Here is a 26,483-nt window from a genome sequence, read left to right as displayed (position 1 = left end):
CAATTTATTAATCTACTCTTTTTATATATATATATTTTTTTTATGTACCAGTGAATGCGTTTGTCAGTGGGGCCCCCTCAGCCACTCTGCTGTGGGGCCCCAGTCCCTCTTATGCCCGTGTCAGCTCCGCCCATGTTCTCCCTCCGTCTGTAGCTGCATCTCGTGCTGAGCAGTGAGGAGGGGTCACAGGCTCCAGGCAACTCTAAAGACTAAACTTTAGACGAAACAGGATTCCTGACATTTATGTTGCTTTTAAACCAGGCAGATTCAGAGGATCAGATCAGAGGAAAGACTGTGTGAAAAAGGCTGCGCGCCATCACGTGTTTTATCACCTTTTATTCATTATGCTGCATAAATCAATTTGTAAAACCAAAAATATGAGGCTGATTGTTGGGAAATAAAAAGTGGACTAAAGCTTGGGAAGAGTAGACTTCGTTTATTTCCGTAGAGTTGATGATTTCATGCTAAATGCTGTTAGAGGCGTTGTTGAGGTGCATTAAACCCATGCACAGGTAGCGGACTGAGCTGTTTTTGAGCCGATTTTATGATTATCTCTCCCTCTGAAGAGTGAACTTCTGTCCAGCGCAGCTTTAGCAAATTAACAATAACCTCCAAGCGCCCATCTTCTTCTTTGTTTATGACTGTTCCGGCCCACTTTAACGCCTGGCGCTTCATATTACTTACTGTTGCTTGTAAATTTGCAAAATGCTTATTCCCATCGCCACACCTGCCCAGAGACAGACTGGCAGAAGTGTGCGGCACCTCTATCCACCTCCAATCAATCACTCACACAGTTATAAACACACAACATCGACCTTTGGATCTGCGGACATTGCTCTAACTACTGAGCCACTGCCACGACATGCCACCGTTGATTATATACAGAACGGGTTTGAGAGGAAACCGTCCCAAACCACTACTTCTTGTTATCCAACTTCTTAATAGTAATTCCACCTCTCAAGTTAACGATGCATCATGCAACGCAATGAATATAGAATGAGGTGCTTTCTCATACTTTCTAAACTACAAAGACAATATTTTATTCTCAAACTGGAACAGCCGGGTAGAATAAGCTGCAATAATCACTTTTCTTGCAACAATGGAGAGCATGTGAAAGGGAAATGTCTCCGGGCCAATCAGCTGTTTAAATACCTAAAATACCTTACTTCTGTAGTTGGAATTACATCGGGGGATTGTACGATACTCATCAAACCAGCTTTTATTACGCATTCAAACAGCCTTTTATCAGCGTCTATGGAAATGCTTTAATCAGCAGTCAGCGGAGTGTTTTTTGAAGGATTCCCAGCTGGAATTCCTGAATGAAAACCCAATCAGAGGTGGCACTTACGCTGACGAGCATCTGTGGGAAGGGTCCCCGGGAGTTCTCAGCCACATTGATGGGGGGGATCACCCAGTCCCTCTTCTGTCTGCGCAGGGGCCCCGAGGTGTTCCGGCCAGACGCTGGGAACAGGATGACAGGAGGAGGGCCTGCACTGGACTCCCGAGTGGCCTAAAAGACAGAAAACAGGGATTAAGGGATTGAGACGGCAGACTGGGCAGAGGCACAGGGAGGATATGAGGGAGGGGGAAAGCTTATCTCAATAGAAGTAGTTCAGATAGGATTTGAAAGATGCCAGCCTAAACACTGATATATATGTCAAAGTCGAAACAAATTCACCAAATTTATTCTGATTCAGTCCATGGTTTCCATCATTACAACTATTACTGGTATTTGTACTGCTCTCTTCTTCATGGGAGAAGTAGGATATGAGTTGCGCCCTCTGCTGGTGTTTTGTATAACTATATTTTGGGGAAGCTCTTTTGATATGACACAAGTCACACCCATAGATATAACATAATAAAGATAAGCCCACTCAGCCCCATTCATTGAAAAAGGTTCCCGAGTCGTGTGTGAACCTTAATGGCCGCTCTGTCTCCTCCTACGCAGCCTGTTCCTTAAAAGGGCAAAAAGGCGGGAAGCCCTGTGCTCGCGGGGCAGGGTAAAAATATTTCACCTGCCCAGTGTCATCACATGGGTCATAGAGATTTTTAGAAAAAGAAGAACTCTTTGGAGCCAGGCTTTGAAGCTGTTCTTGGGACGTTTGAAGTCCCATTATGTTCCCAAGTGTCTATTGGAGTCGCCCCTGGCCACCAGGGGTTGGTATTACAGCAATGTCAGCTCCCCGCCATATGGACCATACAGAAGCGTGTTCCTCGCCCATTGGTCACACCCAAAGTGCTTCACACATGAAAGGGAGGCGGGTTAATTCACTCCATGCTGATGATGGTTAGCTACATTTGTAGCCACAGTTTCTCCTGGGGTAGATTGACAGAAGTGAGGCTGCTCACATCTGCGCCAACGGTCCCTCCGACCACCACCAATCACTCACACATAGGCATTGGGTGAAGTGTCTTGCCCATTTATATTTTCCACAAGTCCTAGGGCTATTTTCTCAATGCAGACATTATTTTAAGTTCTACTGCAATAACATCAAGGCTAAGGGGTCCAAAAGAAGTTTATAAAGCCCCTTTTATTAGATGAGGTGGTGATAGACAGACAAACTGCAACATTTGAAATATAAATGAAAACAGAATGCAGCCCATCTGCGAATCTCACTCGTAAAAGACATAACATCTGCAGTATAACTTTGCAAATAGCTTTTATTTTAAAAGACATTTATGTTTGTTTCTCTGTTGAGTCTTCTATTAGAAAAGAAATGTTATTTCATGGGTAAAATGATCAGTGGTCCCTGCATGGAAGAGAGCTTATATATTCTCCTTTTAAATGGTCACATTTATATTGCACTTGTCCGCCTCATTTAGCATCGAGGAACCATTCACATACACATTCATACTCACATACGTTGACACTGGACGTAAGGTGACTTAAGCGTCTAGCCCAAGGACATGGCAACATGCACTGGCAGCTGGGATCAAAACTTTTGGACCGAATGCTTAACCAACTGAGCTAAAGCTTCTCGTGCCTGAATGGCTTTCCTCTGAGCAACCTGACCATGAAATCAAATCAAATGCAAAGAACACATTCTTCCCACACAAGCTGTAATCATTGAAAGATTACTGTGGGCTATATATCATACGTCATGTCTTCCTCCTTGTCTCTATTAAAGAGATGTGCAGCTTGGAAATATTAAGACATTCATGAATCGAGCTGTGATATTGTTTTTGCCAGCGTGTCATCTATGGCTGTCATGATCACTTGGTCTGTAACATGCTGTGCCGCCTCTTTCAACCTTCCCACAGTGTATCCGAGCTAATTAGTCAGCTTTAGCAACAGCTCCAAAGGCCAGGAGCATTTACCTTCAGTAAACAGAACCCTCTTTCTCACTAATTACTTATTCTTACATTTTACTGTAGTTTTAACAAGGGCCATAGCTGATATATTAAGAGTGCGAACGCGGTGACAGTCGCAATTTAAAAAAGGCTGGGAAACTTTAACTTATAAATAAAGTACAGCTAAAAAAAAGCTCTTTGCAACTTTATTGAACAACAAAGTACTTTTTAGCGGGTAATGCATTTTTATATGCTCTCAGTGTTCCCCTACACCGAATGCCTAAATGTGCTAGCTATTTCATTCATCCCCCACCAACCTGGTGAAACAGATACTTAATAGAATAGAAAAAGAAGTGCTCTTGTTCTTTGCTGTACTGTTTGGATAATGGATATAATCACTACTTCCAAGAGAATGAATCCATTGGTAGTTTTATTGAGTAACTAAATCTAAAAGTACAAGGGTGAGTTATTGTGGTACAGCCGCAGAAGGTGAAGTAATAGTCTGCCCTGCAGCAGAAATAGCAGCAGAATAATAAGGGGAATTAACATTAATGGAAGAAAATGTGTTCTTTTGAGGTACTCAGGTGCAATTTTCTTGTGCAGAGGCAGATATTTTGCTTGAAAGTCTGGGGGGAAAAAAGCCTTGATAATAATACCAGACAAATAACATAAATACAGTACATACCAAAAAAAAAAAAAAAAAAATACTGAATTGAGCTCACATTTACTGTATATAGCACTTTTCGACCTACATTTGGCACTCAAGCGCTTTACATCAAGTAGCCAGTCACCCACTCACACTCTCATTCATACAGGCAAGGTGGGTAAAGTGTTTTCCCCAAGGACCCAGCTGTGTGCACCTGCTCTAGTCAGGGGTTAAGTGATCGGTGTTTTACGGTGGAAGATGAGAGGTCTTGGGGCCGCATTTTGGACTGACTGTGACCTGTTGAGGGAACGTTGTGGAGTACAATGAGTCGCAGTAGTCCAGTCTACTAGTGATTAATGCATGTGTTAATGTTCCGAGGATTGGTTTCAGTTTGTCTGAGTCTTGAGAAGCTTTTTTTGTAACAACATACAAGGCTCTGGCTGTAGGAGCCGATCACTTCAGCAGTATGGCAACCTGAAATGCCTACACCTGCACTGCGGCAACTACACCACTGCTGCTCCCTGTAGGCACATCCCCAGGCCCAGTGCCCCCAGTGAGTCTTTTTAGCTGTTGCAGCCACTTAAAGATCGTTTGGCCAAGTCCATGCAGTGCCTAGTCATTTCGAGTGTTTTTCGAGAAGTGAGGTGGAATTTTCCGAGAGTCAACCGCTCAACCTTTATTCTAAACTAAAACACTTTGGTCTTAAAACGTAATAATGTTCTTGTGTTCCTACAGTGAGTTCTTATTTTTTACTCCTTTATTCCTTCCCAAAGTGACAGCACGTAGGATTTTTGAGTATTTCCTCTTGAATATACAGCGCACATCTTGTAAACAAAGTTCCTCGACAGACCCATAGAAAACACAGCCGACCGTGAATCCAAACATTTATTAAAAGCCTGTATTTATACGACACCGTCGCCCCGCTCCTCTGCAGGTGTGTCTCTCTGAGTGTCGAGCGCTGTGTGACAGGACCATAACTGTCAGACAGCGTCATCCAGAGGAATAAAAAGCCCATTAACAGAGCGCATGTCTGTGAGTGGATTTACAGCCCGCTCCGGAGCTCGCTGACAGCTCAGCCACACTCATACCTCCATCATGCCCTCCCCCTCCCCCTCTCCCTCCGGTTTGGCCCTACACTCGGCGAAATGACCATCACAAACCTGTCCCTGTGAAAGACGCCCCGATAATGATTGTGAAAGGTGGCCATTTTTAATGTGCGCTGAAAAATTATGAGTGTTGAAGTCATTAAGCACATAAGAGGAGTGTATATGACGCGGCACACAGTACAACCTACAACACAGCTAAAATAAGTGTGTGTGTGTGTGTCTGTAAGAGGCAAAAGTCAATGTTTTAAAGTTTGTTCTCTTATCAATTATAGCATTTCACCTGAAAACAACTCTCCACTACTCTACTCCACACAATAATCTGTTTTATTATTTAGTATCTCACCCTACATGCGTAATACATTTGAGAATTTAAGAAAAATATCAATACAAATATATGGTGCAGGCAGAAATGTATCCTTTTGGCAAGAAACAAGACAAGATAAGCCTTTATTGATCTCACAATGGAGAAACTCTCATGCTACATCAGCTCTCAAGAAACACTCAGGGTGTGCAAAACATACAGTAAATGCGCAAACAATTAAATAGTAAAAGAGGTATATTAAGTACAATGAGCAAACAACTATAAGAGGCAAAAAGTATAAACAATAAAAAAATTAGAACAGACTATAAATGTGGAAAAAAAAAGTTGAAAGTCCTAGTGTGGTTGATAAAGTGACGCTGCTGCAGAGATTATTGCATGTAGTTTTGCATGGGAGTCACTGCACATGAGTTACTTCACAGTAGTGTTGTACAGTCTGACAGCAGTGGGGACACTTGACCTGCTCCTTCTTGCACTGAGGGTGCCTCAGTCTGCCACTGAAAGAGCTGCTCAGCTCCTCCACAGTCCCGTGCAGTGTGTGGGAGGTGTTGTCCACGATGGAGGTGAGCTTGGCTAACACCCTCCTGTCCCTCACCTCCTTCACAGAGTCCAGTGGGCAGCCCAGGACGGAGCTGGGTCTTGTCACACGCCAGCGTAGTGGATAGCAGAGGCTACCACAGACTCATGAACACCTCAGTCGCCTCAGAAGGTGGAGGCGACTTTGGCCCTTCTTGTACAGGGCGTCGGTGTTGTGGGAGTGGTCCACCTCCTCAATGTCCTCCCCCTGGATGTTCAGCGGTGTGTGCAGTAGTGTCTTCCTCCTGAAGTCGATCACCCTCTCCTTTGTCTCACTGGTGTTGATTTCATTGGTATATTTACTGGGGCAAACAGCCACAAAATGATTATAATTATTAGGGGCCTGCATTACTGATATAGCCTGTTTCGAGAACATTGTGTGTGATCTAATTAGTGTAATAGCTAGTTTACTCTAATGCAGCAAAATTAGCAAATATTATGTGAACCTAATGAATGTGAGGTCAAGAGGTTCTTAGCTCCGAGCTAATGGGCTCAGTTTGAGTGCGCTAAACGACGAATCACAAAACTAGGGCATAAATCCGACCCGGCCAACAGAAAATTACTAATGTTCCCAGCTACATGTCAAGGTGCACCTCTCCATCATAGCTGTATATCACTTTTATTGAGCTCACATATGTCCAGAGTCCCCGGAGCTGACGCAAGCTGCATCCAACCAGCCAAAGGTTACATGAAATTGTCAATTTGCAGCGTGAATTTACCGACACATGTCAGGGTTAGCGAGCAGCGCAAGGTTGTCAGGAATCCAGTCAGGAGCGCGATGATGGCAGCAGCGAAGCATCAGCTCTGTCTCCATCACATCCCCCTGAGCTCCTGCCTCTTCTGTCCAACTGTTATTGTTTTCTCCCCTCTCTTCCCCCCCCTGGCATCAGCGCTTCCTGACAGCTCGTCTCAATAATAGTGATTCCTCCGGTTCAGGCCTGTGTTAGACCACGGAGCAGCAGCGGGCAGAGCAGCGGATGTACACTGACCTGGCATTTTCAGCAAAACACACGCTTCACATCTTGTTCGGGGGCAGCGAGTAACATACGCTTTTTTTTCCCAGGCAGTTGAAGGATAACTAGTGTTTACAGTAGTCCGGCCAGCCTCAAAGTATCAAATATGCAAAACGTGTAACTCTTCACCATTTAAATGTACATATACAATTGCAAACAGACAAAATACTGACCCGAAGTGTTTTTATTTATTGATGTCTATTGATTTGATGCTTTGTGATTCTTGTTTTTATACAGGAAAGCGCCCTGGGCACCTTCTGGCTGTTGTAAGGCACCATACACATAACATTTGATTGATTGATTGATCGCTTTAACGGTAAACAAGACAATTTGCCAATTCAGCTTCAGTCAATTTGCAGAAAGATCTTGGTCTAAGATGCTAAATGCTTCACTAGAAATATACGCTTTTATTCATTAGCACTGCGCCGCTGTTTAACTGCATTGGTGAGAGGTTGTCCAGCTTGTTCCTTGTGCCAGTTTGTGTTTTTAGACAGTACGCGCGCCGCTTTCTTTTGCTGCGCCTCCACTCCCACACAGACATCTGTCTCAGTGCGGAGAAAAAAATAAAATACATCACTGTACGACACACCGTGACTGCTTTCCAACCAAGAACAAATGAAATTAATAGAAGAATGGCTACAACGACGTAGTTCAACTGCCATCATCAGCTGCGGATATTTTTCCTCTAACGCTTCTAACAATGACCGGTATCTCAACAGTTCCAGGCTGGTTTCTGTTTGACTGTCCATTTCACGATAGCCGATACTTTGTTTGCCATCTTTGCTTTTAAATCAATCTAGAAGCAGATCTTATTTCTGTTTCCTTGCTTTTTAAGTGTGATTTCCTGCGCTTTAACGTCCACCTCTGTAAATAACCGTGTACATAACTTGTACTCTTTGTGTCTTCTTTGCTTTGGATCATGTTTTTGATTTTCCGACTGTATGATACTTTGGCTTGCAGACTTTGTTAGACAGGACAGTAAAGTGTAAAACAGGGTGAAGTGTTAAAAAAAAAAGACATTCAGCAAATTTTCAGAGTTGGGAGTCAAACTCACTATCCTGAGGCAGGCATGACGCCCAGCACATTCCCTACAGTATCTGCGCTCACACCTGAAACACTATCTTGTATTTCATTCTTCGTTTCTTCCTCTCCATGGAAACCTTATTTCTGAAATGAAGTGGGTTGTGGTTAAGGGCTAAGATGAAATATGCCGACATTTACAACTGATGTCCTGAGTGGATAGACATGTATTATTGAATCAAACAACCCAGAGCTCATCTTCTGTTTCAGATTAGTATATTGAGCGCATTATACATTATCAAACCACACATACTGTCAGACAAAACTCCAAACATTCAAACTATCCTCCTGTGCCACACCTGATTCTCTACTTAAGGCTACTACAATGCAGCATGCTCTCTTACAGCTTCTGCCGGCGTTTGACATTTGCCTGTAAAAATAAACTACAACACAGAAGCGGGCTGCGGTGTTTGGCGGCTGGCGGTGGCTCCTGGCGCACATTGAAAGCGAAGGGTCCTGTACGCTGCGGACTATAAAAAACTACTTTCTCTTTGTCTGCGCGTTTGTTCTGATGTGGTCAAGGTCCCAGCGCGGCCGGGCTTGTATCTATGTGTATCTGTTCAGCCCAAACAATGCTTTCAAGGCTGACTTCATTAGATGGACGCCCAGGAGGAAAGCTTTTAAGGCAGCTTTAAAGGAAATGTGTCAAGCAAGCTGCCATGTGTGGTGTGTTTGTGTAGGAGGGAGGGAGGGAGCGGGGGAGGGAGGGAGGGGGCCATGTTCGGTTTCATCAAGCAAGCGTTGCGTTTTACAGAAACTGTCGACGGTGCAATTCACTGTACTTAATGGAGTGGAAAAACATGCCTACTGTAAGAATACGGCCACTATAGGACAACTGTATAGGAGTTAAGTACGCTACGATGGCGGCGGTTATGTATCAAAGCATGAGTGCAGTAAATACGAGATCAATGACGCCTAGTTTAGTCTGAATACTGTAGAAACTCCGTCCCCAGAGGACTCCGCAAACATGCTTTGAAAGGGGCCTTTTGCAGGATTTTGAAGCAGTACATTGTGCTGTGATACTATACGCTATCACAGCACAATGTATGCTGGGTAATGATGAGATTTCAGATCCAAGCTGCCTTGACTCATCAAACTCTGTGTATTTACTGTTGCTACAAATCATTGTATGCGACATCTATCGATATAAATATGATGCCACCTTCTGAATGCTAATCAGTTGAGTATCAATATTCACTTCTATTGTGCAGGTCACAAGGCATGATTTTCTTTACAATTCCCAGTTAGCCACATTTAACATAGAGTCGACATAGAGTGAAACTTTGTTGCTATTAAACAATCCATCCATTACAAAGTGTATTTAACATATGCAGCAGATCTCCCCTTGTGTTGGGAACATTAATTGGAATTCACACATAACAGTCACAGTTGCACACAGAGTTGGAACTTTATTTAGAAGTATGAGATGAGCGTACTGTACTGTACGTGCCACAGAAGTATACTTTAATTGCGAAGAGAGATTATGTTTTTCGCTGTTCAGAAACAGAAGCATGCATTGTACAGTTCTATGTACAATAGGGATGTAGCAGTAAACCCCGACAAAAATGTTGACTATAACAATTGCCATTTTAATAAAAAAAAAAGAAAAAGATATCTCGGTGGATTACCACAACCGCGGTGTAGGCACTGTGAGCCTTACCAGCCGCATCTCATCCAGGCCCGCTTTAACCAAAACAAAACTTTCTTGAAGCTGGAATCTTGTCCGAAGGAGGAGATGACAGCGCTCAGGACATCTATCAGCCTTCAAAAAATGACCAAGTCTGAAGTCAGGCCATATTTTGGGTATTTTAAGAATGCCCAGGGACAGAAGAGGACAGTTTGATAGAAGTCCTGTCTGCGGAGCGTGCAGGAAACAAGTGTCTACTACTACTTCAAACCTCATGACTCATCTGTGTGACCATCACCCACAACTCTATAGTCAATGGAAGTAAGTTAATGTAAGCGTTTTAGCTTTGGGTCGAGGGAGAATGCAACAAATCGCCACATAGTGAGCCTTACCTGAGCAAACAGGCTAGGATTTGATCAATCAAAATGGTGTTGTGTATTTGCCCTGAGCCTAAAGAAGTGAAATACTGGCCAACACGACTAAAGCAAAGCTCAGTATGTGGCCCTGCACAAAGCATAACTGCAGGAGGAATATGCTGCACACAAGAAGCAAGCTTTAAGAGAAGAAGTTTGTCAGGGTCACAATTTCAAGCCTAACCTATCCTTAACATTGGCCATAAACCTGCTTATTTTTCTCTTCATTCTGTTTTGCATCTTTTTTTTCACAATCCAAACATGCCATTTTCTAAGCACGCACATTTCCAAACAAATATACTGTGACAAGTTCACCCAGACACGCTCCTGACCCCGGTGCCCTGTGTCCATATTCAGCAGCCTAACCTCTGCCAAGTCTAACATGCCTGTGTGAGCAAAGCACCTTTGTCAGCAGCAACGCAAGGCCGGCCTGGACAAATGTATTCTTTCTCCTCACTGAGGGATAGGCTGAATGAGGTTGACTTGAATTCAGAAGTAGCACACTGAGAACGCAGAAATAAAGGTATGGGCTGAGGAGAGATTGGTGGGGGGGTGGTAGTGGCGGTGTGGTGGGAAACAGATGGGACCCCCCCCTCCACCCCTGCTCACACACAAACCATCCCAGTCTGAATAAGTCATGCTCCAGATCCTTTTATCTACACATCCTAACAGGTACTAGTGAGTTCCCTCTGGACGTGTGCGGGAGAGAAACCTGAGAAAAAGAAAGAGTCATCTACAAGTGAGGCAGGATTCTTTTCTATCATGATTGATTTCAAGTCTTTTTGAGAAAACAAGCAAACACATCATCTTATATATATTTTTTTTTAATGAATGGCATTCACTATGTTGATACGGTTTAGTAAAAATACTGCAATAATAGACTTTTTTTTATGTTGTGCTGCCCTAATGGCAACCAGTATTTGCATGTCCTGGAGGTGCTAAATTGAAAATTGGCAAGGATTTGAGAGACATTACCAAAGGTCGAATTGGGATGGATAATTAATTAGGGCGTATGTTAAAATAACCAGCCATGTGGAGATGTTGTTTCCACAATGTGAGTATAATGTTATTTGAGAAAAAATGGAAAAATGTGCAAAAAGTGCAATATTTAAACAGCCTATTGTGAATAATAAGCCCATGTAGTTGTGTCCAGGTGAAAGTGAGTGAGAGAGCAAACTGGCTCAAAACCTGAAACTTGGTGGAGAAAAGAAATGAGATCATTTATATGCAGTGTCTCTCCTTAAACAAAGAAACATACGGAAATATCGTCCAGCAGCATTAGTGTTCATCATGTTATGCCAAAAAGGATATGACCATCAAGGCTGTTAGCTTTCTGAGCATAACAATGTACGGCCACACATTTGCCCTTCTCAGAAGTGCCTACAAATATGCATCAAAATTACCATAATTCCCACTTGATCCATCCTAATCTCTCACATGAAAAACAGAAAAATAATGGAGTGCATATGTAATGGAAATGCTTATGTACGCTATCGTTATGTGAACTAAAATCATTGAGTGTGAAATGGATGGTCCCCCCTGTGCTCCCGTCTCCGCCCCAGCCTCGGTGCCATCAGTCTGGGCCAGCTGGCGGTGGTCCCAGCCCCTGCCCCCTCCACCCCCTCTCCCCCCACACCCCGCACATGCCGATGCCTCCCCCAAACTCTGCGCGCTTTGATATGAGCCAGCCCCCGGCTACCCAGACATCTGGAAGTTATTATTCACCAGAGCACGCCACAAAGCACTATTTCCATAATGAAACATTGCGGCGCCCTGTTTTTCTGATGCTGTTCGGATGAGTAGCGCTTTCATACCCCACGACCCTGTCTGCGAGTTCTCACTGACTGTCTTCTAAACATCTTAACATCTGTTGACTTATGCAGAAAAAGTCCATCCATTTGGACCTTTGTAATATATATTTAAAAACAGAAATCTGAAATAGGAATAGAAATAAGCAGGGTAAAATAGTCCACTCACTAAATACAATAGCGCTTTAAAGCACAGTAATAGCATGGTACTAACAGTGTAATAACATGTTAATTATGGTAATTACATAGACACACATTTATATGATAATAATGAATACTTATCCAGTAACTAAAATACTATCCTTAGTAACTTGGTGACTTCTTTTGGTAATAAGAAAACAGCTGCATTTTGCTGCAACAAAATACAGTACATTAATCCTCATTATTATACGGCTCTTCACAACGTAAGTAGAACGCTCCGTTGATTTGAATGGGATTTCCCAACGTCCTACCGGTCATTATTTTCTGATAAAGGACCTCTGAAAAAAATAATGACCGCTGCCAATGGCAACGGAGTTCGTGCTTTCATATCACTCCGCGCGTACGTAGTAGCGGACACTATCTCTGTCCCCGTCACAGCGAGAGAAGTTGGGGGAATTGCTCATGAAGCTAGCGTGAGTCTGACTTTCAACTTACCCAGAGATTCGCCACCATTCCTCCTCTCCAACTGCGCCTTCAACTAAGTAGCTAGGCTAGCTACTAGCCTTGCTGCTTCTAGCCTAGCAAAACGTTGGGGAACTATTTGTCACTGAAGTCATTAAATAAACCTTTCGACCTTCATAAAAGTGTACAAAGTTTATATTGTGTGTGTTCAGTTGGCAAATGGCCGTATAATAAGCGGGATAATGTATAGAACGCTGGTCATTATCGGTAAAATAAGCACCTTCAGGGCGAAACAAGACCGGTTCGCCCTGTCGGTGCTTATTTTACCGATAATGACCAGCGTTCTATATATTATCCCTTACTTATAATGAGTTGTGATGTGATGTGTTACCTGCTATGGTATTACCATATTACTGTGCTCTAAGGTAAAGTGCGACCAATAAAACTTGTTCTTAAATATTCAAAAGCCATTCACAATGGCCACTTGATTATTAAACATCCCTAGAGTGCATGCATCACCTCATTTGGGCCATGTCTTTTTCTTCCTTGGACTAAAGTTAACAGATACTGCTCACTGCTGTCCGGAGCTGCAGTTGAGTTGAAGCTCTCTGAGTAGTGCCATTCACGCATATTTTTACCTTGGTTACATTTTTTTCTGCTTTCCTCACATCAATATTTGACGACAATAGTAAACCACTGCCTAATACTGTTTATTCAACCCAATAATGTGCGAGGATCATGGATCACAGTGAAGAGATAATCTTCTCATACCTAGTAGTCGGTGGTTACAGGTTTTTTTTTTGGCTTATAGAAGCATGGCAAGTAGATACACTTATCAGTCATATTCCTACCACTTTATCACAGAGGACTTAACCAATTGCCTTTATCCTGCTACCAAGCCAGATAAAGTGTGATACTCTCACTTTACCAGGGAGATTGCCTCTCTCCCCAGTAGCAGCAGCAGCAGCGCAGTCCTCAGCTCACCTCCGTCTACTTTTAAATAGAGGCAGAGGAGTCTAGGACCCCTAAGTCTCCAAGGCGCAGGATGTTTTCCAATAACAGCTTACAACTGAGGGGAATGGACTCGCCCCCTGTGGCACCATGATTCCATCACTTTTAACCATGTGCGAATGCTACTTTTTTCCCCCTCACTCTCTCAGCCTCTGTGAAAACCCCCAAGGAGTTTTGACCTGATTCTTGGCTGCCACTATCACCAAACCGCTGGAGAACATTTGATAACTGGGAGACGCTCTGGAATGATAATTGAATTTCTGTGCCGGAGCAGCAAGTGTCAAACTCACCTCCTTTCCATTTGGTTGAAGTGAAGGAGGGGCGTTCGCTGATAGTTGCACAACAGTCTCCCACACCTGAGAGCCCGGGCCATGGGCGCTGATAGTGAACTGCACTGGCTTGTCCAAGATTGCTACATCCTCCCGGACATAGATGGCACCATCTAGTAGTACGGTGAAGCGGGGGTCAGCGCTCTGGAAGTCCACAGACTTGTTTCCCATGCAGTCGTCGAACTTCACTGTGGATGAAAAAAGACAAAACCATATCAGTAACGGACAGAGACATTCATCAATAGACTTTATATCTGTTCACATTTGAGTTCTGCTGCGAAATGTAATACATTCAAGACCAAGAATTGAAGCCACAGCCATGACTATTGGGAGAAAAACAGCTTTAAATCATCTCCAATCGGGGGATTTAAATTCACTATATCCATGCAAGTATTACAAAAATGGCACACAAATCTACATTCCCTGGGACAGAAATGGGCTAAAACCACCTTTTTTGCAAATAACCAGCGGAGTGCTATAACCGCGAGAAAATGATCCCACATTTGAATAGTAATGAAAGCTAAAAATATATTATACTTAAAGGCCAGTTCCCTGTAAATGGCAAAAGTATCAAACTTGGACTGCTACGTTATGACCCCTTTGAATCTTTTCCAAAATTGAATGGATTTGACACATAGCCAAGTTTCATAAAGTGGCTACAGCAGGGAGAGTATTGCTGATAAACAAAAAAAACACCAGTGGCAGAAGTGGCCTTTAGGAGAAAGTGACGCTTTGAATTATCAACTTTGCAAAAAAAAAAGGATCTGGAGTGTTTACACTGCATGCTCCTGTCGGGACGTATTGATTTAAAGCATTGCATAGCAGTTAGTGGTGCTACGATTTCCCCCTGAGTGACAAATGGTATGCTTTTAGCTTTTTAATCTGATGCGAGCGGCTCCACTCTCTGCTCTTTTTGTCGCAGGCTCGAGCGGAAGGTCATTGGTCTGTAACAGGACAAAACGGTGAACATGAAATATTGATTTTTATATAGAACTGAAAACCGAGAGAGAGGAAGAGGCAGAGAGAGAGAGAGAGTTGGGGAGATAGAGAACTTGAAGATTTGGGGGATTTCTTTTTTTTTTTTCATTGACAATGACAAAATTCCACACAATTTGTTAAAGCAGTACTAAGTAAATCATTCCCCGAGAGGCCATAAGCACCACTGCAGGTGTCGTAGCATGCTACGCTTTTTTACTCATTAATTGTCCGTTAGGGTAAATACTATGCAGACAGAAAAGACAAAGGGAGAGAGGGATATTGTACATCCAATTACACAATGGAGATCATTTTTTTCACTCAAACTTGGCTGTAAATACTGTTTAAGTGGTGCTAGCCCGCCGTTAGCTTTACCCGTTAGCCTGTTAGCTCCCTCATTGTGATTCCATTAGTGTGTATTGGTGGCTCCGACCCGATGCAGGAAAGCTGCAAAAGTGTGGTTTTCGAGCCAGAGACACCAGAGGGAGATGAAAGACTCCCCAATCATCCCATTAACATTTGTATTACCCCCAGAGGAACTACGGAAAGGATTTATTCATTTCCCTGTGTGGGAATAATAAAGGTCTGTCTATCTATCTATCCATCCATCCATCCATTTTCTTCCGCTTTATCCGGGGCCGGGTCGCGGGGGCAGCAGTCTCAGCAGAGATGGCCCACACACACCTCCTCCAGCTGTTCTGGGGGGACCCCGAGGCGACACCAGGCCAGCTCAGAGACATAGTCCCACCACCGTGTCCTGGGTCTTCCACGAGGCCTTGTCCCACTAGGACATGCCTGGAACACCTCCCGCGGGAGGCGACCAGGAGGCATCCGGAACAGATGCCCGAGCCACCTCTATCTATCTGTCTATCTATCTGTCTATCTATCTATCTATCTATCTGTCTATCTGTCTATCTATCTATCTATCTATCTATCTATCTATCTATCTATCTATCTATCTATCTATCTATCTATCTATCTATCTATCTATCTATCTATCTATCTATCTATCTATCTATCTATCTATCTATCTATCTATCTATCTATCTATCTATCATTAAATCATGACCCTTATAATAATAAATGTATGTATACTTTGGGCAATTAAATCAAGGCTTCAATCTCCAAATTGAATTAAGGACACTTTTACAGTTTCATGTTCAGCACTGCATTCGGCGAGTCACTCAAAAACAGCAGCACAACAAAGAAATCTGAATCAAACGGAGGTGAAAGCTACAAATAGTCATCTCCCTCGTGCTGTTATTTAACGCCTCCTCTGTCACATTTACACTGAACTACCAGGCCCTCCCTCGCCCAATCTCCCTCGAGTCTTTCCAGTTGATGAGAACAAAGCAATAAAAGTCACAGCAATCGCGGCGCATGTTGACCCCATCTCGTGACCCCCCTCCTTGTTCTGCCTCTCCCACCGGCCTCTTAACTCAGGGATTACAACGTCTAGACATCATATTGTAAGAACCATCCAGCTGAGGGCTATAGGTACCTCTTCAATCACTCTTCCTCTCCGTCTGCTTGACTGGAGCAAACCGCTGCGTAAATGCCTTTTTTGCTCAGTGCAAGTCGAAATATGTTTGTGAAGGTCCAGAAGGAGTGAAATGTTCCTGTACTTGGTGGGTACATGAGAGGTCTAGACCGGACATTTTGGAGTTTGTTATCGCTAAGTCTAGTTCTATTGCTGTCGTAGGTAGGTCCTGAACCCTTATTCTAAACGTTCAGGACCTACCTACGACAGCAATAGAACTAGACTTAGCGATAACAAACTCCAAAATGTCCGGTTACCAAACTCGGGACATTTCTGCTGTGAGGTAGGGGTAGAAAACAGAGTGCTTGCAGTAAAACATCAAAAGGGAGACAGGTCTGTGCAAGCTCTCAGTCATACAGGACTTTTTCCACTTGTTTTCTGGCGGTGTCCTCCAGCCTGCGTACCAAAACTAGGGCATCGCTCCCAAAATTGGCAGCATCATGTTTGTGAAAGCTCTCAGTCGTGCGAAACATTTTTCAGGAATTGGTTTTGAACAAAGCGAGAGTATTTCCGAACAAGACGTGTGATACGATGATACTATAATACACCTTCCCATAATAAGCCTCCAGTCTCTGGAGGTTTATATTTGGTCGAAACATTAACGCTGCTAACAAAGCTTCTTGAATGATCTTTGAGAGACACTTTTCATGTTTGTCAGGACCAAGACAAAACAGAAATAGTGCATCTGAAATAAATCATCAAATATCCTTTTTTTTAGTTTTTTTTTTTAGAAATGATCTTATCAGAGGAGTAGGATGCAGAACCCAAGAATGAAATATTTTCTCTAATCTCGGACAGAAACTGATAATGGCATCTGCACAACTGAAAACGGGTATCATTATTTCTGTAGATTGCATTAAAATGTATGAGAGCACCAAACAACAGTTGGCAAACATGTGTTCCTTTGTTGGGAATAGAGATTTGTGTCTGTGGGTGTGAGTGTGCGAAAACTACTCAATTATATAAGACAGTGAAAGTACAAAGTGCGGCATATTGCTGCCGTAATTGTGCGAGTTTGAGAGAGAGTCAAAAACAAGCAGCAGGTGGTCCGATTCCCATTTTCCCCGTGCCCTCCAATTACCGCCCCGTCTCTGCGTCTCAGCACGGGACAGGCAGCCAACAGCGCAGACGTACAGGCGACCGGGGGTTCAGGCTAGCTGCAGGCGAAGTCATATTAGGCATGCTGTACTCCAACGCTGCATAGTGTCACTATCCGTCACCAGTGTGGCAGCGATGTGAGCTAAGCTTTGATACTACTGATGAACATGAAGAAATGCTGACCAGAGTTTCAAACCATGTTACCAAACACGCTTTAGAATTAGCTTTAGAGTATTTTATAATTAAAAAAAGGTATAAAGCAACAAAGACAAACAAAAATTTGATAAATCCTGTCCAAACCAAGTTCAAGGATACATGTTCTTTCTGTATAGAAACAAATATTACAAAGAAGAAGGAGCAGAAGGAGAAAAAGAAGATTTATATAGCGTCTTTCACAGACATAGTCACAAAGTGCTCTACATGAGACAATTGTACATTCACTCCATACTCGGTGGTGGGAAGCTACGCTCTAGCTTCAGTTTCCCCTGGGGGAGACTGACAGAAGTGCAAATCTGCACCAATGGTCCCTCTGACCACCACCATACATTCACTCACACACATCATTCATCCCGGCCTATTGTACATGTTTTTAGAGGTAGGGGAACCCGGAGGAAACCTACGCAGACACAGGGAGAACATGCAAACTCCACACAGAAAGGCCCCGTCCTGGTGGGAATCGAACCCTGGACCTTCTAGCTGTGAAGCAAGAGCACTAACCACTGTGCCACTGTGCCGCCCACGGAGAAGAAGGAGAAGAAGAAGTAGAAGAAGAAGAAAAGGAGAAGAAGGAGAACAAGAAGGAGAACAAGAAGAAGAATAAGGAGAAGAATAAGGAGAAGAATAAGGAGAAGATGGAGAAGCAGAAGTAGAAGGCGCCTTTCTAAAACCAGAGGTCACCTTCCAATTAAAAAAAGATGAAAGACTTTAATGCAAGCATTGCCTGACAAGAACAGGTGCATTTTAAGGTGGGATTTGAAAAGATCTAAAGAGTCCAGTGTAAGGATGTGCAGTGAGAGTGTTTTCCAGAGTCTAGGTGCAGACAATGAAACAGAGTAAGTGTGATGGAGTATATAGCCGACTCTTTGTTGCAAAGTACAAAACATGATGTAAATTCATGGTCAAGAACCCATTTCTGATGTTGTTTGCAACTTCGAAGCAGCCCATTTGACAGAGCTTCAAGGCACTCATGTAGTACAGCAACATAAAACGTGCCTCTAAAATAGGGGAATCCAGCAGTAAGCAGCAGTGTGTTCATACATGAAGACTGTTTTCTCCACTCTGCCCGCTGGACTCTGACAAGCTGAACTAACCACACAAATAGCCGCATCCAAATCCAGTGACAGACCATCGTCATACCCACAGGCTCCTGTTCTTGCACCAATTAAAGAGAACCACAGTGCCAGTATTACCCCTCCACAGACTCTCCCATCTCTCTTCCCTTCAAACACACATGCGCACACACCAAAAATGCACTTTAGCACGGCCGGTCGATAGCCCTATATAAGTGAGATTATAAAAATGGGCCAACAACAGAGCAATGAAGCCCAGCGGCACAGCACTGCACATTAACAAGTCGTCTAAAGCTTTCATCTCGTCCAGGTTGTTCATTGATCTGGCAAATAGCACAAGGCCTGCTGTGCCAAGTCTCCTGCCTGCCTGGTCAAGAGTTGTAGTGCTCGAGCCCTGCATTTGGACTTGTGGCTGAATATCAAAGTCATTTCTAGGACTTGCCATGACTCGATTTGAATATTAAACCTGGGACTCGGACACAGAGTGGCGAGTTTCTGAGGGGCAGTAATCAACGGAGCTCGGACTAGGACTCAAACTTCTGGACCAAAGACTTGTTTTCTGACTTCACTGACTTAGCTCTTGGCACAAACCAATCTTTGCATGTACTTTATATTTTGTAAATGAAGCTTTTAAGGCAGCTAAATGCTAACAGAGTTCATAGGAGGGTTTGCTTGGAAAACAATGAGAAACGTGTGGGCTTGACTTGTGACTTGGGTTTGGACATGCATGGTTATAGGTGATAGTGACCGGACTTGGACTTTATTTTAATGATAAAAAATGAAGTTGCGCAATGAAAACCTGAAATAGCACTTCGAGTTGGACTAAAAAAAATCATATCTTGACAATAGAACTCTGGCCTGGTCACATACTCCTTCACTACAGCCTAACCAAGGGAAACATTAGCCAGCTATACTGCTCCCCATGCTGTATGATTTCACCGTCATCCAAACCCTCCCCTTCACTTTTCTAATTAAAGTTACTGTCTACCTTTCGACAAGACAAGGACAAGGAGGCAACGGCAACGCTGAGGAGAGTGGTGACCTTCTCGCGGACTTCCTCTGGACAGCCTGACAAGAAGTAGGTGACAAGTGTTGAAAGCGATGTGCAAAAAGGAGAGAGAGTCCGGGGAGTGACAGAGGAAGGTGAAGGGAGGAGAGGGGCGGGCGAGGTGGCAATCAACACAGACACCGAGGGGAGAACGAGGGAACATTAAAGAGGGAGGGAAAAGATTGTTGTTGTGAGAATCTCTTGAGGCAACGAAAGTTTGTGAGAGAAGTCATTTGAATTGTTAAATGGTGGTACGCTGCATTGACTTCCGATAAAAGCAAAAGTATTGTGGTGTAGTGTGGCACAAGAATAAGAAGAAGGAAGGGAGGTAGGATGGGGAGGGCAGAGTCTGGTGGTTCACCAATGTACTGTGTTTAGACAGAACACAAAGGTCCAGAGGTAAAACCAAACAATGCCATTAAAAAGTGACAACATAGAAATAAGAAGAATATAGTAAAATAGAAACCTCACCATTTGAGGCAATGCAAGACCTTGCTCATTCTCCTGCCACTAACAATAGAAATACAAGCCAGAAACTGGCAAAAATAAAACATCAATATAAACATTAATTAATTACATAAAAAGTGAACAGTGCAGATACAATATTTTCAGTTGTCATTTGCACATCTAAAAATAAGTTGTTAGAGTTGAGGTCTCCACTTTTGAGTTGTGTCAGAATCTACTTTGTTTTATTTATTTATATATTTGGCCATTGTTTAAAGGTCGCACTGAGATAAAGAATCTAATTTCTATGGGAGTCCTGGCCCCAAATCCATTGTACATATTTTTAATATAATACAAAAGGTTTGCCAGAACAGAACATCCCCATAAACACAGGAAAAAGAGAGGGCTGTTGATTAGGAGGTTGAGGAATGTAAAACATTGAATTCTAAGGTGTAAAAATTGGTAGTTTCAATAAATTAATGTATTGTTTCCCTACCAGAAACTGCCTGGAGCACAACAACTATGGCCTTTGGGCAGGGCACCAAAGTGAAAAAGAGGGTGGCATTGTTTCCAAGGTTACCATAAAGGCATGCACAGATAGGCTCTCTCATTCATTCACTTGTGCCACCAAATATCACCACGTGATGAAACTCGGCCTTCACCCAAAATGACCCGCCGCTGCTGCCAAGGCGCCACATTATGACCACATTTTACACAAGACCAGATTGCAGTTGGTAAAATGATCATCTCTCGAGGCAAACAAAGTTCATCGCACATCATTTGAAAAGGTAAATCAATAACACAACACAAAAAGCTTGTCTCTGTCGTACGGCACAACAAAAGTAGGTTGGAGGAGGGGTAGGATGTGAGAGGATAGTAAGGGCAGCGGACTGGCACTGGCTTCCTGGCTGCGTCCACTGGCTCCCCCTCACTCACAGCGTTGGAATGGATGGGCGCTCAGATGGCTGTTTAAACAGGTTAATTGGGCTGGCCTCCCGCGAGACTGGGACAGATGGATAGATGGGTAGAGTGTAGAAATAGAATGCGACAAAGAGAGGCGATGGAGGAAGATGAGGAAGAGGATGGGCTCGGAGACAGGAGACTGGCGTGGCTGATGATCACAGGCGCCGTGGTGAATCGCGCTGTAGATCAGAGAGGAACATGCATGGTGGGCCGGGCCTACAGCGAAGGGGTAGATCTGCCAGAGAGGAGAAGATACTAGTGATTATGGCTGGTGGAAGTGAGGCACAAGCCTGTCAGCAGAGGCTTACTGTGGAATTAGCTTCAATAATTAATGAAAACATAATTCATGATAAAAGTCTGCACTTTCTGATTTATGAATATCGTTGCATGGACTGGCCTTACATTTGACTGCAAAGGCAAAAATATGCCTCTGAAGATGGAGGCACAACATCCTCAACTCAAACAACCCTGTCCAGTCAACAATATACCATAATATAAATCTTGAAAATTCTTGGGAGACTGAAAGCCAACACAAACACAATTCATTTAGCTTGTTGTTAGAGGTCAAATGAAGGACTTGTGCTTCATCGTGCCCCAGCCACATTCTCTCTAATGGGACAGCTACTAACTAACCACACTAGCCACTATTTTCAACACACAATTGCTATTTGGATTCATGAATGTTTAAGTGCGGGCGCCATCTTGAAAAAAAAAAAAAAAACTCTCTTCGAAAGCATTTAATCCAACTTTCTAGCATTCATCTATGGACAGCTTTATGAGACCAACTTTAGAAGACAGCGTCATGATTGTTTTTGAAGAGTAGAGTGAACAAATATGTACAAAGTCGCCCCGCAATAAGCCTGAACCACACAAAAGCTATTTGTCTGTCAAACACGCGTAAAAAAAAAATACAACACTGATTACATTATCACAGTTCTTCAAACCTGCCCGCTTCCCATTATCTCCCCGTTTCATGTGTTTTGTGTCTGTGCTGGGGAGTCTGAAAGCCCAAACTACTGTGTCATGTCTGTGGACTACAAAGGCACAGCAAAATCCGCAAACACTTTCAACTCCTTTAACTTCCCGCAGGCTACATTTTAATGGGTAATGTTAATCGCAATTTCACAGTTTGCTGGTTCTACTCCAGTGATGAAAGACGATTTGTTTGGTCAGAAGGAAATAGAGGCGTAATGAGAAAAACGCTGTTCCCATCCATCACGAGAGAACAAATGTGTGCTGTGTAAATATGGAAATACAGTCAAATGTCTCTTTGTTGTAATAGAAACACTTTTGTCATGTAGCCACTTCAATAAGCGCCTCCTATGTGTGCCTAATAAATAATGAATTTGATGTTTTAATTGGCGCCGGCAACCTCAACTGCCAGTGTTGTTGGATTTAACAAATAAAATGAAAGATTGTAGCTGTAAGTAAAAGTGAGAGGTCAACCAAATCAATCTGCTGTGAAACGTCTCCATGTTCTTGCAAGGATATCTGCATACTGTAGCTTTTCATGACATTTAAAAAAAAAAAAGTCAGATTTATGAACCAAAAGAGACCCAGGCAAAAGAATGAGGTGCTATACTTTATTGAAACTGACAGACCTCGAGATGTCAAAGATGCATTGAAGTAAAATGTATTGCAGAAAAAAAAATATCATTCTTGAAAGGAGGCCAGAAGAAGATGAAGAGAGCGAGGGGGCAGATGGTCCTGTTCTGCAGTGGAGAGGTTGTGGAGAAGGGCTGGAGAATGAAAAGAGGAAGAGAGACTGCATTTACATGGATGATTTGAGAAGCGATTAGTTGAGAGGCAAAATGACCAGCAGCAACAGACAAGGGAAAAAAAAATCATGTATGTATAAAAGTAGTGTAATAATTGATATTCAGTACAAAAGGCCAAGATAGCCAAGTGACGATACATAAATGGAAACAAGTTGTTTCGCTACAATCTGTTACGCATTTGTCTAAATGAGCTTAATGACTCTGTATATAGTGTCCCTTAAAGCGGCAGTGCCTGATTAACTTTGTTATCAAACCGTGAAAGTTGCAGATAGTAAAATCTCTCGGCTGTTGCTTAAACTCGCTTCGAGCTCTCTCAGACCCTCCCGCACATCCCTATTGTCCACTTGAGTTCATCAGAAGCTTGTCTCAGCTGGAGTTCAAAGCGAGACAGAGTTGAGACATGAACAATGCTAACGCTGTGCTAATGTAGCCTCTGACTTCCTGATTCCTGGAGGAAAATGTCTGTTTTTCTGTCACAAATGCCTTGTTTACAATGTGCAGTAGATCTAGGGTGCCAAAAGAAGTTTACTCTATACTACAAGAAAATAATTATTTTACCACAGCTTTAAATGTTTTTGTTTATTGTTACCTATTTTCTTGTACAGCACTTTGTGATTTTATCCGTGAAAAGTTCTTTAAAGCAGTACTAAGTAACTTGTTTTTTTGTAGTCCCTCTTGGGGTAATACGAGTGTTAGTGGGATGATTGGAGGGGTCTTTCATCTCCCTTTGGTGTCTCTGGCCAGAAAATTGCAATTGCAACTTTGCTGCTACCGTGTTGGAGTCACCAATGCACACTAATGGAATCCCGAAGAAGAAGCTAACAGGCTAACAGGCAAAGCTAACTGCAGGCGAGCGCCACTTAAACAGTATTTATAGCCAAGTTTGAGTGAATAAAAATGATCTCCATTGTGTAATTGGATGTCCAATATCCCTCTCTCCGTTTGTCTTTTCTGTCAGCGTAGTATGTACTCTCACGGTCAATTTATGAATAAAAAACCACAACATGCACCTGCAGTGGCACTTATGGCCTCTAGGGGCATGAGTTACCTACTGTACTGCTTTAAAAATAAACATTACTTACTTCCTTAAATAAAGGTAAAAGTAAAGTAAAATAATAATGATGTAAAAAGTCCAAACATATCCTTGGATTTCATTTGTGAATTACAGACATATCTGTGTTTTCTTCACTTGATTAGTTTGTTTTTCTTGTAAGCACAAAGTTTAACCAATTACCACTTAAGCCCCTGATCTCAGGTCTGCGATTAGTGTGTTAGCCCATGCTATATTAAGCTCTTGCGTGCTGTGGTGCATACAAGCATGTACAGACAAATCAATAGTACAGGCACACACCAGCCCCAGTCACAGGGGGAGCACGCACTCAGACATTGTTTGTGACTAATCAGCATGTCCCTAAACGCTTATTAGTATTCGTCCAAACGAGCAGAGAAACGCCTGATTGGCCTTCATCAATTCTCTGCCATTTCTGCGTGTGGGGAGTGCATCCAGCGCAGGACTGCACCACAACGCCAAACAATCACACTGTGATTGTTGGCTGCTGCGACTAACGAACACACAACTCAATATCAAAATGGGGAAGTTTTGGTTCCAACTTCACATGTGCAACCAGCCAAAACTGTCTGACTACAAAATATGGAAATTAATACAAAATAAAGTTTGTCAGGGAAGTTGGGAACTTTCATCTCGATTTCCTTGAGCAATTTACAGGCAACACGGAAAATTATTGAACGCGCTTTTACTCTACTACTTATTTTGAAGGTTTTGTTTGTCTAGTTTGTGTAAAATGTGTGTGTATAAACAACAGCAAAAACTGTGTGCGTCCACTATTTGTATTATTATTGTGAATCTCAAATGGCAAAATGAAAATATTATGTATATAGGTTGTGATTTCAAACTATTTTAAATAATTGCTTGAATAGATTTTTCCCAATTTCCCCTTTCGATTGTAGCTTTTCATGCCATTTCACTTACTGGAGTATTATTAATTGGGTAAATATTCTTTTCATTTGGGAATAAAACGTAAACAATATTTTGCGCTTTCAATAAAAATCTAAATGCTCTGGAGAATGAAACTGTAAGCAACTGTTTATTAAAGTTTCATAACACTAACTCATCTTAAGGCACCGGTATGAAAAGTGGAGAGGAGGCAATAAACCTGAAAGTGGAAGACGGAGAAAATGAAGTCTGTGGGCAATTAGGACCGGCTTTAGTGGTGACTGGGAGAGGAGGCAGTGCTTTAGGGGATCAGCCATAATATAGTCTGCTCCCCTGAAGAGAAAAGCCCCTGTACAACTATAATACCTGCAATACCCATACAATGAAAGTAAGGGCAAAACTTCCACAACTTTTCCACAAGTAGAAACCTTTTCAGAAAGGTTCACACAGAATGATAACATTAAGGCAGAGGGAGCAGAGTCTGCGATCTAACCAGCAAACCATGTTCAGACACATTTATAATTTCAGCACAAGACTACCACCTTGTTACAAAGTGATTTTAGAGAAAATGTAAGAATTTAATGTCTTTGAGTGCTTTGATTTTTCTTTTATCTCACAAGGCTTTGCTCCCTAACCACCAAAGAGCACCATCACAGGACCATTATTTGACAAAACCTTCTCAAGCTGTTTGTAAATTGACTTTTTTTTTTAACTTAAGATAAAAGTAAAATGTACGAAAATGATTGTGTTTTGTTAGCTACCAGGTTACAAACGGATGAATACGTCAAACATGCTTGACTACTTGCTCTTTCTTTCCCGTACAATGCCTGCTGTGTTTTAGAATAGATACGCAGACTCAGTTAAGACGGTCAAGTGCATTTGCCTTCCCACACATCCCATTCCCCTTCTGCAGAGCCTGGGCCTTCATCCTGTATCACTGGCGATAAAAATAAAACAAAATCTAGAGTCAAGTGCTTTGTGGTTGTGGCTCTGCGCTTTTTATAGATCGATAGCTGACAGATTCAGTGATGGATTTGACAAGTACAGTATAGGTTGGCCCTCACTGGAGCCTCATTGTAAGTTTTGTGGACAGTTGGCTGTGCAGTGCAGAGCCTAAAGGCCAGAGGATCTTACATGATCATGGAGACGCTGCATGCTGGAGAGGGCTCAATATATGTCCAAGCAGTCTGATCAGAAGGGAGGGGAGCGAGAAGACACAACCCAATGTTAGGCCGGAGCTGCCAATGCAAATATTGTTTGTTTTCACCATGTTATTCCCTCTTGAAAAGCACCTGGATTACGATTGTACCTCATTCGGGCAGTCTTGAGTAATCCTGTTCACTGTGGTGGTTTCTTCAAGGGCAGAAATGCTCCAATCAGCATTTTGCTTATCGAGAACATAAACTGCCTTCCACATTTTAAAATCCCATAATCCATCACCGAACCCGTTCTGCACTAAAAGTGTGTTCATCATGGCACAAGCTGAAAGTGAAAGCTTGTTTTCACTGTTTTATCACGTGCCATTCCCATTACTCCCTGCAGAGGACGCTCCAGGCCAATGAGAAATTCTGA

General features: G+C 42.7%; 1 protein-coding gene and 1 long non-coding RNA gene across 2 annotated transcripts in view; one reads left to right on the top strand and one right to left on the bottom strand.

The window, feature by feature from the left end:
• LOC306964487 overlaps positions 1-26,483 on the top strand; it is a 409,045-nt gene that overhangs the window by 2,646 nt on the left and 379,916 nt on the right. The gene's annotated exons all lie outside the window — the stretch shown is intronic.
• The window catches only part of LOC306964466 (cadherin-4-like), a 302,824-nt gene that overhangs the window by 92,296 nt on the left and 184,045 nt on the right, over positions 1-26,483 (bottom strand). The window contains exons 4-5 of the mRNA XM_079558468.1: positions 13,784-14,010; positions 1,349-1,510 (exon numbers count right to left, since the gene is read on the bottom strand). Coding sequence (XP_079414594.1) covers positions 1,349-1,510; positions 13,784-14,010 — 389 coding nt within the window. The remainder of the gene's footprint in view (positions 1-1,348; positions 1,511-13,783; positions 14,011-26,483) is intronic.

This window comes from Gobius niger (assembly GCF_951799975.1).
Source record: "Gobius niger genome assembly, chromosome: 6".
NCBI lineage: Eukaryota > Metazoa > Chordata > Actinopteri > Gobiiformes > Gobiidae > Gobius > Gobius niger.
Note: the sequence above shows the minus strand (reverse complement) of the source record. Positions and strands in the feature narration are given on the sequence as shown.